This window comes from Triturus cristatus, chromosome 6, assembly GCF_964204655.1.
Source record: "Triturus cristatus chromosome 6, aTriCri1.1, whole genome shotgun sequence".
Classification (NCBI taxonomy): domain Eukaryota; kingdom Metazoa; phylum Chordata; class Amphibia; order Caudata; family Salamandridae; genus Triturus; species Triturus cristatus.
Genome location: NC_140589.1, coordinates 1,220,223,970 through 1,220,236,645, shown reverse-complemented (window position 1 = coordinate 1,220,236,645; position 12,676 = coordinate 1,220,223,970). Strand labels below are relative to the sequence as shown.

The 12,676-nt window shown below is 44.9% G+C and overlaps 1 protein-coding gene across 1 annotated transcript in view; it reads right to left on the bottom strand.

Moving 5' to 3' along the window:
• Positions 1–12,676, bottom strand: part of RPF2 (ribosome production factor 2 homolog) — a 57,436-nt gene that overhangs the window by 20,839 nt on the left and 23,921 nt on the right. The window contains exons 2-3 of the mRNA XM_085612134.1: positions 10,283–10,415; positions 8,470–8,507 (exon numbers count right to left, since the gene is read on the bottom strand). Of these exons, the coding sequence (XP_085468260.1) occupies positions 8,470–8,507; positions 10,283–10,415 (171 nt within the window). The remainder of the gene's footprint in view (positions 1–8,469; positions 8,508–10,282; positions 10,416–12,676) is intronic.

Here is a 12,676-nt window from a genome sequence, read left to right as displayed (position 1 = left end):
CAAAATTCAATTTGCATCCTAATGTAGTAGTATATAATTGGTGAGACTTTGAAAACTACAGACTGATGTGACATGTGAATTGGGAATAGGAATGAAACAGTTCTGTGGAACAACCTCATTTTTGGAAGAAAACAATTCATAAGCAGAAAGAGGACGGACATTGACGAGGGAACAAGTCAGTAATAAATCAATGCTCCATGTTAATATTCTGAGGCTTTTCAAACTCACATATTTAAATGGACTACCATGATACGCAGACTATATTCAAGATGTAGTTCCATAACTAGTCACAATAGGTGGAAGAGACAATAACATTGAATTCTCATTGTTTCGTGGTACAACAAATAATGTTTTTCACAATATATAAAAGAAGAATGGACGTTTCTCCTCTTATTTGACTGCATGTCTATTTGCTCCGTTATGCCTGAAGGGGGACTTGATCACGCATCCTGAACACAAAAAAAAGATCTTTGAAAGTCCAGGAACAAGCACAGTGCCTGTGGCCTTCTGGCCACATACCCACCACTTTCTCTTTGTGTAGGTTACTTTTCTCTATAGGCATAGAGAGGATAAAGGTTGATTAGTTGAAGGAAGGATGAGAGCTATAGAAAAAGGAGTACAGATGTGTGCTGAGATATTCCAGTCTCACGTTTTGCAAAAATAAAGGAAAAACGTAAAAAGGTTTAGAAACGTCCACTGCAAAGCAGTGATTTATGACAATCCATTGAGCGTGCTAAAGATAATTGACAACATGGCTCAACATCTTAAAAAGCAGATATTTGTTGCAGAATGTGCCCAAAAACCCTGTGCTGGCACTTACGTGGCTGGTTTGTCGATCATACCTAGAGGAATGAATGTGGTCATGCACTCTTGGCGAGCACTGTTTCAGTATGAGTAGAGTTAGTTAGGATTCACCCTATGTTACCTAAACAACAACAAAGACGGCCTAACAAGAAAAAAAAACACTGAGGCCCAACAGTCACATTTAGGGCAGCCACAAGTAAACTGTCTGGGTAAACTAGAATATTTCCATATTCTTAGGAAAACCAGAAAAGAATCATAGGTTTAAAAACCCTTGACAGTATCCCATTGTATATTGCGCCAGAGACTTGAGGAGATAAAGATCTGTGGACGAGCCCATCACGGTTCTCAAGTTTTTAACTGCTCCCTCCAGACCGCCACATTTCCCAACAACTGGAAGTGCGCCGAAGTCAAACCCCTGCTAAAGAAGCCCTCCGCAGACCAGTCGGATCTCCAGAACTTCAGGCCCATCTCACTGCTCCCTTCTGCACCCAAGGTCATTGAAAAGGCTGTCAGCACCCAGCTAGCACACTTTATCGAAACAAACATCCTAGACATCTCAATCCAGATTCCGCAGCACTGAGCCCGCCCTCCTCGCTGCCACAGACGACATCCGGGCTCTCCTCGACCAAGGCCAAACGACAGGCTTCATCCTTCTGGAATTATCAGAAGCCTTCGAAACAGTCTCCCACTGCACACTAGCCACCAGAATCCATGACGCCGGCATCCAAGGAAAGGCTCTAGATTGGTTACAATTATTCCTCACAGGCAGAACACTGAGAATAAGGCTACTGCCCTTCCTCTCAGAACCGACAGAGATCAGATGCCGAGAACCCCAAGGAAGCATCCTCAGCCCCACCCTCTTCAACCTCTACACGGCCCCCCTCGCAACCATAGTCCAAAACCACGGGCTCAACATAGTCTCCTACGCTGATGACACCCATATCATACTCTCCCTCAACAAGGAACCAGACATCACCAGGCACAACTTCCATGAAGGAATGAAAGGAGTCACAACCTGGATAAGGAACAGCTGCCTGAAACTCAACTCAGAGAAAACAGAAGTCCTCCTCCTCGTCTTCACACCCTCTGCATGGGACGACACCTGGTGGCCCCCCGCCCTCGGAAACCTACCCACCCCAATGGACCATGTGCGTAACCTCGGCATCATACTGGACTCACCACTCACCATGAATTGCCTGATCAACACAGTCTCCTCCGCATGCTTCAACACCGTCTGCATACTACGCAAGACATTCAATTGGATCCCCCCCGACTCCAGGAAAAAGGTCACTGACGCACTTGTCACGGGAAACAGTGTTAAGATCACATGCGATAGATCGCATGCCATTACAACGCGGTTATTAAAAGAACAGCATTGTAACATTGCGAACCATTACATCGCAAGTTGTTACCTTCCCTGCTGTTGACCACACTGGAGTATGAATAGTAAATAATACTATTCTTAAGTCCAGCGAACCCCCTACAGTGTCATCGTAACGACGTTGTAATGGCATGCGATCTATTGCATGCATAGTAAAGAGTCATCAGCAGACTGGACTATGGCGACACCCTCTACACTGGAATCAACAAAAAACTCCTCTGCAAACTCCAGACCGTCCAGAATGCAGCAGCCAGACTAATCCCACAGCACAACCACATCACCCAACACCTCCGCGACCTCCACTGGCTCCCCGTCGAAAGAAGAATAACTTCCAAGCTGCTCACACACCCCTACACGGTCAGCCACAACACCAGACCCCAATACCCCAATGACTGCACCTCCTTCCACGCCCCCAAGAGAAATCTCCACTCAGCCGACCTCTCCCTAGCCACCATCTCATGCTTCTACAGGACCACAGCAGGTGGAAGGTCCTTCTCCTACCTGGCAGCCAAGACAAGGAACGATCTTCCCCTTCACCTCCGGTGAAGCCCTACACGGCACCAATTCAGGAAGGACCTCAAGACCTGGCTCTACGAATAACCTGAACGGAGCAGCTCACACCCACCACTCAGTGCCTTGAGACCCTAACGGGTGAGTAGTGTGCTCTAAAAACCCAGATTGATTGACTGAACGCTCGCTGACCAATAATCTCAGACCCTTCCACTCCCAAACCATGGAGCTCATCAAGAGAGTGCCACAGGGTTCTCGTCTTAGCCCCACATTGTTCAATATCTATGTGGCACCCCTTGCGAAAATAATAAAAACAGAAAAAGTAGATTAAGTTTCAAAAACACAAGCTCTGCAATATAAAGTAGCTCTGACGCCACTCAAATGACAAACATCGCCTCCCATGCACCAATTTAATGTTACTAAATGGCATAGTTGAAAACTGATTAGCCCATTAACACTAAAGCCTGCAAGGCAAAACAAATTACAATCCCTCCCAGAATGGAGTCTCCCATTAAGACGATGAAAGTAAAACCAGTGAAATGTAGCTTAACAGCACTCATTTGAGAATCAATCCTCCTGGCCAGGGACCTGCTGTCTTCCTCTGCAGCTCCGCTGCCCTGGGCAGTGCTCAGCGCAGGTAGGTGTTCGCGCCGCTGTCTGGATTGTGTTAAGCTCATTTTCTGTCCCACTGTAGTTGAGCAATGGATTTTCATTATTTTTTTATTGTTGTGCCATTCTCTGTATTTTGGTTGTTGTGCCTTTCTCTGCGTTTTGCTCTTTTCTGCCTGTTCCCATTTCCCTTCCTGTCGCTGCTGCCCCGCAGCCCCTCCCCTCGGCCGATTTCCGCCCCGTCCGTCCAACTGCGCCTCCCTCCCCACTTATCTCTTAAATGGCGGCCGCGCAGATTGTGTGCCAAAGGCAAGCCCGTCTGCGCCCATCTGCGACTCGACCAGTGCCCGGGACCTTGATCTCCAACCACCCACCGCTAGGACTAAGCTGCCCTCCTTGTACTCAACCCAGGAAGGAGCAACAACTGCCAGCTGTCCACGCCGAGCACCACCCACGGCCAGTTCTCCTGCCATCACACCTTCACCAATGTCCGCACCATTACGACTACTGCCCACACGCCGAACGCCAATGCCTCCGAACCCCTGAGGCGCATCCTCCTCAACGTGCGCTCCATGCACAGACACGCCATAGAGATCTGGAATCTCCTCGACACCCTCTCGCCAGAAGTCGCCTTCTTCACAGAAACTTGGACCAACTCCACCTCCGCCCGGACATCGCCACCGCCATCCCGGACAGATACAAGATTCAGAGGAAGGACCACCCCAACAGCCCAGGAGAAGGACTTGCCATTGCATACAAGAGCTCCCTCCGACTCACGACCTCCAGCTCAAGCGACAGCCCACCCACCATCTAACACCTCCATTTCCATATCCAGACCAGCCGCAGAACGACCCTAAAAGGCACCCTCACCTACAGACCTCCCGGACCTCGAACAGCGTTCACCACCACCATCGCCGACCTCATCGCACCCCACTACATCGCCTCCATGGACTACATACTCATCGGAGACTCAACTTCCACCTCGACAACCTCAGCGACCCCAGCTCCACCACCCTTCTGGACAACCTCACCAACCTCGGAATGAAACAACTCGTCACCAACCACAAGGCAGGGCACACCCTCGACCCCATCTTTGCAGGAGGTAACAACATCCACTTCAGCCATACCATGCAACCCCCATGGACGGACCACCACTGTGTAAACTTTCACATCGTCAAACCCTCGGCGCTCAAACTTGCAGACCGCCTTCCACGAAGAAACTGGAGCAAGATCACTGAGGAGCAGCTCAACGCCATCCTCAACCGCGATGCCCCCGCCACCTCGACCGACGCCAACCTCGTAGTCAAAGAACTCCACGAATGGATCTCCAACTGCGCAGACGAGCTTGCACCCCTACGCAACCCAGACAAACATCGCCCCAGGAAGGCCACCTGGTTCACCGTTGAACTACAAGAATCCAGGCACACCTGCAGACGTCTTGAGAAGAACTGTAGAAACACCAAAACCTCGGAAGACAGTACCACCGACAAGAACGCCATGACAGAATACCACCAACGCATTAGATCCACCAAAAAGACCTTCATCCAGAACAAGATCCTCGCCAACTCCAAGGAACTCTTCAGCATCATCCAAGAATTCACCAAACCCCCAGCAAAACTACAGACATCACCCCCTTCCAGGACCTCTGCAACAAGCTTGGCTCCTACTTCCATTGAAGAACAAGGGCCTCTACGACAACTTCAACAACCAGACACCTAACTCCGAAACATCTCCATCCTCCAGCAGCGCCAGCCAGACCACCATCTCCTCCTAGACCCCAGTCACCACCAAAGACCCCGCATCGACCATAAAAGGTATCTACTCCGGCCCCCCTGGACCCCTGCTCCCTGCACATCTTCCACAGAGCCGCCGCCATCACTCCAGAACTATGACGCACCATCGTCACCAGCATCTTTCTCGACGACTGAAAACATGCAGAAGTCAGACCCCTACTCAAGAAGCCCTCAGCAGATCCCACGGACCTCAAGAACTACCGACCCATCTGCCTCCTCCCCTTTGTGGCAAAACTCACTGAGAAGACAGTCAACATACAACGAAATTCATTGAAGAAAACTCCATCCTCGACCCCTCCCAATCCAGATTCCGCAGCAACCACAGCACCGAGACCAATCTACTCGCCGTCAAAGACGACATCCGTACCCTCCTCGACCCAGGACACACCACGGCCCTGATCCTACTCGACCTCTCTGCAGCCTTCGACACAGTCTCCCATTGGGCCCTAACCGCCAGACTCCACAAAGCCGGCATACAGGGAACCGCCCTCGACTGGCTCAGCTCCTTCCTTGCCGACAGAATCAGGCTTCCGCCCTTCCTCTTCAACCCCATGGAAATCAACTGCAGAGTACCCCAAGGATCGTCGCTCAGCCCCACGCTCTTCAACATCTACATAGCCCCCCTCGCTGATATAGTCAGACAGCACGGACTCAGCATAGTATCCTACGCCGAGGATACCCAGCTCATCCTCTCCCTCACCAAGGACCCCATCACCACCTGAACTCGGAAAAGACAGAGGTCCTCTGACCCTCCCCTTCTGCATGGGACAACTCCTGGTGGCCCAGCGCACTCGGCAGGCCCCCCCCCCCGGACAACGCCAGAAACCTCGGCATCATACTCGACTCCTCCCTCTCCATGACCAGACAGGTCAACGCGGTCGCCTCCACCTGCTTCAACACCCTCCGCATCCTCTAAAGACCTTCAAATGGATACCCCGCTGAATCAAGGAAGACAGTCACCCATGCACTCATAACCAGAAGACTGGGCTATGGAAGCGCCCTCTACGCCGGGATCAACAAGTCTCTGCTCCGCAAACTGCAGACCATACATAACACCGCAGCCAGACTTGTCCTCGGCATCCCTTGACACAAACACATCACCCAGCACCTGCGTAACCTCCACTGGCTCCCCCTCGAGAAAAGAGTAACTTTCAAGATACTCACCCTGGCCCACGAATGCCTCTCCAACACCGGACCCCAGTATCTCAATGACAGAATCTCCTTCCCCGTACCCAAGAGAAACCTGCGATCTGCCGACCTCGCTGAACCCCACGCATCCGCAGAGCAACAATGGGTGGAAGAACCTTTTCCTACATCGCGGCAAAGACCTGGAACGAACTGCTGATCAACATCAAGCGCGCCCCCACCCTGCACATCTTCAGGAAGCCCGTCAAGACATGGCTCTACGACTGACCGTAGCTGCTCCCCCCACGCTTTGAGACCTTCACAGGTGAGAATTGCGTTTAAAAATTCCCTGATTGACTGAATTGCTACACGCTTCAATTGTTAACACATAAGATATTCAAATGCCTGACCCTGATCAAATTGATAACAAAAAAAAGATAGAACTTCAGTACTTTCCAGCAATAGCCCAAGATTCCCTACAGGTTAGCTCCCCAGTAGCCAACTCAGCAATGCTTAGCACTAAGCCCTTCAATCGGTATGAAGGATCGTGCCTTTGTGAGGTAGTAGAAATAGGGAAGGGGCAGTTATGCAGTACAAGGCAAGCACCAAAAACTGCAATGTGTTGGGCAAACAGGGAGATACAAAGACTGCTTTTTACTAAATCATTTTAAGGTTTAGAGGCACTAGCATGCAAAGAAATGATTACTGCTACCTCATGATACAGAAACCACTACCAGTCACCAGATGGATGAGCTTGAAACTGCACATGTATTGGCCTCAGAATGACTGGTTAACTTTAGGTGCTTTTCAAAGCCACCAAGAAAAGCCATGTGATCTTTTCTTCATCGTCGCAACCTAACTCACTTAGGCTGAGATTACCAGTGAAGAAATACCCACAGAGGCAGCTCAGCAAAGAAAATATGATTCCACCAAGCCAAAACCGACTTCCTACATCAGGTATTCACAGAGCTTCGTGTCAAAAGTACACAAAATCAGGATAGTTCACACAAGTGAACTGGACCGAACTCAGAGCAGACGCACTAAGTGGACTAGTCTACTGACATCCCCCTATAGGCTTGATTCATTAGATTTGTGGTCCCTATGATGAGAACATTCCTTTTATACTCAATCAAAAGTTCAGTTTGGAAGATATCAAACTGGAAGCACACAAAAATATGCAGCAACAATTAGAAAATCTTATGTGCAGCCCTGTACGGAACAGACCTAAGCAGAATGAGCTTTTCACTAGATATAAATACCAATGACAAAGACTGTGGGAAAATATCTTTTCAAAATGAAATGAGCAAGCATGCCTTCATAATTAAAGTATTGTTCAAATATGTAAAATTGACAACTTTTCCCAAATAAACAGGTTTCCACACTTGAAGTTAACCTAAGAAACACTGGTTTGCTGCCACTTATACCCAACTGGATAGCCAGCTGTCCCAGCCAGAAAAAGAAAAACATTTCAACGAAAACTAAGTCTGCTCAGTGTAGTGCCAGTTTGTAATAGCCACAGCCAAAGTTTATCTGCTTCAGCCCTGGAGGAGAGCTATAAAAAATATAATTAATCATTCGGGAGGGATCACAGTCATGTGCATAATACAATGCCCGTAAACATTTTCCGTGGAGGATCTCACCATAGGATTTTAGAAGGAGACAATTACGTTAATTTATAGGGATTAAAACTGGAATCAACATGAAAAGCTGAGCTCTATAGAAGCATACGGTCCATAGCAGCAAATTCATGTGATTTACAACAGGGCTGGAAGAACCACATTCTATCTACTGCAAATCTTAGTGAGGATATGATAAACTCACCGTGAAGCTGCATAATGAAAAGTGAGAATAGAAAAGAAATCTCCCTATGTACACTAGTCTTTGTATGTACAGAACATGTGTATATTGAACAAGAAAGTATGGAACACCGGACACAGTGGCTGCCTTTGTCAGCTCTTCTTACTATAGTAAGTAGAGCTGCAAACGCAGAAAGGAGAGGCAGACACCAAGAGTAAGGTGTTACAGTGGAGAGGGAACGGATGCTGTGGGGAGGCTATCATGGAGGCTAGAGCAGTGAGGAGAGTAGCAAAGCTGAGAGTCAGAAGGCGAGAAGAGGTAGGACTGGAATCCTATAAACAAAAGTCATCAGCTCCTACTCACAAGGCTTTCTTTTACACATATTTGACTAATGTACTACAACTCCCACATGCAATACACACAACACTAAGATTAGGAAGCATTACTTACTTTTTATAAAGAACAGCATTGGGTTTTTTCAATGCATACTGCAAAACAGAAATGTGGGTGTTAGTTAAAAAATAAAAAGGTTGGTAACATTTCATCCATCCAGTCCATTTGAGATCCTCTCAAAGTTCACTATTCAAATGACATCTTGTATTTCTAGCATGCAGATAATCAGTAGTTCTGCTACAGCCAATGCTTCTGCTCTCTCAATTTGTTTAGCACATGGCCTTGATGTTCTGTTTGTTACAAGATCTGGTTGCCATTATGCTAGATTATTTTATCCTCAATTGGCATGCTATCATGAGGGCAAACAATCTACTAAGGGTGGTGGCGGCCCGCCATAATCATCAAGAAAATCTGAAGTTGAATCCTCACAAAGTGCCTCTCAACGCATCATCATCAATAGAACTACACATATCCAATAAATACACTCTGCACAGAAACCTTTTTTATACTTGCCTCTCTAAAAATAGGCTGTTCAGACACTTTCCAAACTTGAAGCTTCATTTCCCTCATAAAAACATTCAACTTCAGTTTTAGGAAAACTGTTTAGTCTTAGAATACTTAGTTAATTTTGGCAATATGCACTTATTTGCTGGCACACCTACATATTCATTGAAGCATCATGGTTTTGGAAGAACACGTCCATCTGCAGACAGTTGGATCAGGTCCTTCTACAGTTGTCCTCATCTTCAAATACTAGAAATCAATGTCATAAGAGTACAACTATCACCTCAAATGGTGACATCCGATCAACTGTCCTAATCCTCTTTCACAACATTTATCAGATTATGCGATTTCTGATCCCAACGTTTGTCTCTGCAATTTCAGTCAACAGCCCAATCCATTGCAGAAGATTGCTTGATAACCATTCAAGTCCATCATATTCATGGTACACAAATGTTAAGGCGTGAACCTTAGTCAGCAGCAGACAGAAGCCATGGAAATAAGCATCTGATATCAATTCATATACTATGACAAAGTGCAAGATATTTAATATGCTCCTGAAATCAACTCTATGTCCTTACACAAGGTAGATGGTGAACACTTCACGGGTGTAAGACGTAATAGTTTATGTAACTACTGTTCTTGCCTTGTGATATCTCGCTCAGCACCTTTTCTTCCAATCACTAGCTTTGCCATCATGCACACTAACATCTCAGTGTAAAATGTAACTAATCACCCATATGTGTGGATTGCCGAGATGCTCAGCAAACAAACAAAATTAGCATCAGAAACTATTTCACCCTTCTTGCCATTCGTCTAGCTCAGCTCGACTGTCCTAATAACATGCTTGTTCGGCCAAGAGATGAGCTATACAGCACTATAAAAAAGCAGCTCTTGAAAAGACATAGCACCCAAGCCACGTTTATTTTAAAGCTCACATAAAATTCTGCCATTTGCTGATCAAGCTTTACGCGGCAAAAGATGATCTTGACAGAGTTCTTCACCACATGCTTAATGCAAGACAATTATATACGCGAGCTATTTTTTAGTTTTACATCTCTTAGTCTTGTACTGCTTGAGGTTATAGGCTAGGTCTAGCAAACCTTGAGTTAAATGGAATTGTTGGAAGGTCTCTTCTAGGAGTTCCATTAATATATAGTACATTTTCATTTGCTGCTATCTTGGCCGACGATGTTATGACCTTTTTTCAAGCTTCAAATGAACAAGTTAGACAAAAAAGTCTTCCAACTGTAGACTATCTACACCAGCCTTTGCCTTACTCAAACTGAAAAACTACACAGCCGATCAGATTGAAGTGCTGGCTGTATAGGTTATCCTGGAACATGTTCTGATCACCTGACATACTTACAATGTCTTTCAGAGCTTGAGTCACTGTTGAGTTTGCATTTCCACCTTTGATGAGCATGGCATTCTTGATGTTTTCTATGAGTTTGGGCTCCCTCTTCTCCAGGAATCTTTTGGCCCTTTTGGTTTTAGGTTTCCTATGTAAAAAAAAAAAAGTCCCCATTAGCAGAAATTTAAGTTCCCCCCATATATAAAGTCAAATCAGCTTTATTTGGTGCAAAATATACCACCATAAAAGCATTCTAATCAGAAAAACCATTAATCATTACTATTTTACAATATAACACAGTTAAAAGTAGAAAACATATTTTTAAGTCCATCAAGTTAGAAACAGCATATTTCATAATCACTCAATACATTAGGGTTCAGTGCGCATATATATAATATACAGTAATTTAAGTGCAAAATAGCATTCATTCATCATAGAGATACATAAAGTGCAAGGTGCTGGTAAATATCCGGATAAGAAATAGATGATATAGCTAGGTGCAATCATCTGGTTTTTCATATAATAGTGAATCCAAGTGTGAATAATCATTTCTTCTCCTAATTGCCAATTGTATAAACAGGATGAGAGCATTCATGATTTTCTCATTTTACAGGCTACATACAAAGTTAAAAGCATGTTTATAATAAAAGAGCGTATTAGATAAGAATAGAGGTTTTAAAACTGATTTCCGGATATCCTTATAAAAAAGTATGAAATGCAACGTAGACTGGGGGGACTTTCCATCACACGGACAATTTAGAAGTTTGTGACACCACTTTTCCATTCTAGGAAATGCTATATTATATAGTGAAGTGTGCCAAACCTAAGCCTCGTTAGGTAGAATCTATGTGGGATATTTCTTACCAACGTACGGTATGTTTGTATGCCCCTCACTAATGGGCATTCATAGTAAGAGATAATACTATGTTTTTGACTAACTTCAGCCTCTCTTACGAATTCCCTAGCGTTAATATATGTTAACTTCAGGTCACTTTTACTGTGATCACGGATGGATACAAGATACTTTCTATCAAAATCTACCTTACAGCATGTTAAAAGGGTATAAATGTGCTCTAGCCAGGGAATTTTTCTGCTATGATCGAGGGCCAAGCAATCCATGATTATGTCCTTTGTAAATTTTGTCTGGTCTTTGGCCCAGATCCTTTGCCAAAAAGTGAGGCCGGCCATATTTACTTGATCACTTAGGTACGGTACAGATAATTCTTTATGTACTATGTAGTTGGCTGTGGAGTTAGGGACTGACAACACTCTTTTTAGGAATTTGTTTTCTTGAATTTGTAAGGAGGCGGTGTTGGCTTTCCCCCATATAGCTGCCCCGTAACAGACACCTGTAACACACGTACTCCTATACAGGGCAAGAATTTCTCGTATGGGTTTATTTCCTATTTTTGCAGAGATTCTAAAAATAGCCTCCGTAGCTCTTAGAAATGTTTAAGTTGCAAGATTCTATATGTGTGTTCTAGGAGCCACTCCTGGTATAAAGCAATCCCAGATATGATATAACAGGATGTTGTCTATTCTTCAGCCTATGGCTCCCGCATGTCATTCCAAAAGTTTTTTTAAAGATGTAGCTGGAGGTTTTTTTCAGACATGTACAGCGCAAAATGTTCCATTAGATGTTGCAGGCCATTCGCTGTCCTTGATGCCACCATTACTACACTCTAGCAGTGATGGTAAGGGAAGGTACAAAGTTTCCAAGTTATAGAGAGGTGGTCCCAAGGTGCCTAAAGACCTCACAATTTTTATGATTTGTAATATAGAATGAAGAACTAATCAGGTGCTTATGAGAAGATGGGTATCTATTACAGGAAACAGTGGTCCCTGGAAGCAAAATATAGTTAGTCAAACAATGAATATAGCCAAGATTGGTACTATATTTCAGCCAATGTCCAGCCGGACAAGGCACCTTTAATAAGTAGAGATGATTAGCAATAATAACTGGAATGTAAGTGGAATCTTAGTGGGACACAAGCCTGTATCCTTGGACTTACATTTCGCGAGGACAACATGTGAAAAACATGCAGGCAATTTCAACGATGTTTCTAGTATGAAAAATTCAACAATAGCGAAACATCAAATACAAATACTGCCACCTTCACAGTACATAATATACAGAGAATTGAGTGTGTAAGGTGAACAATTATGTCGACGGCGTTTCGATCCTTATCAGAAGAATATCGGATCATCATCAGGACTGAACAAATAAATTGCCCATAATCAGATGCCTGAAATTACATAAAATAAACAATAACACACAAAAGTTTGGGAAAAATGCAGGGAGAGAAGGGGGAGGGAAAAAACACATAGTAGTTATTAAATACGTATTCAAAGTGGAAGAAAAAATAGCGAGTCAGATCAAGCGGCTATCTACATTTTCATGAATTAGAA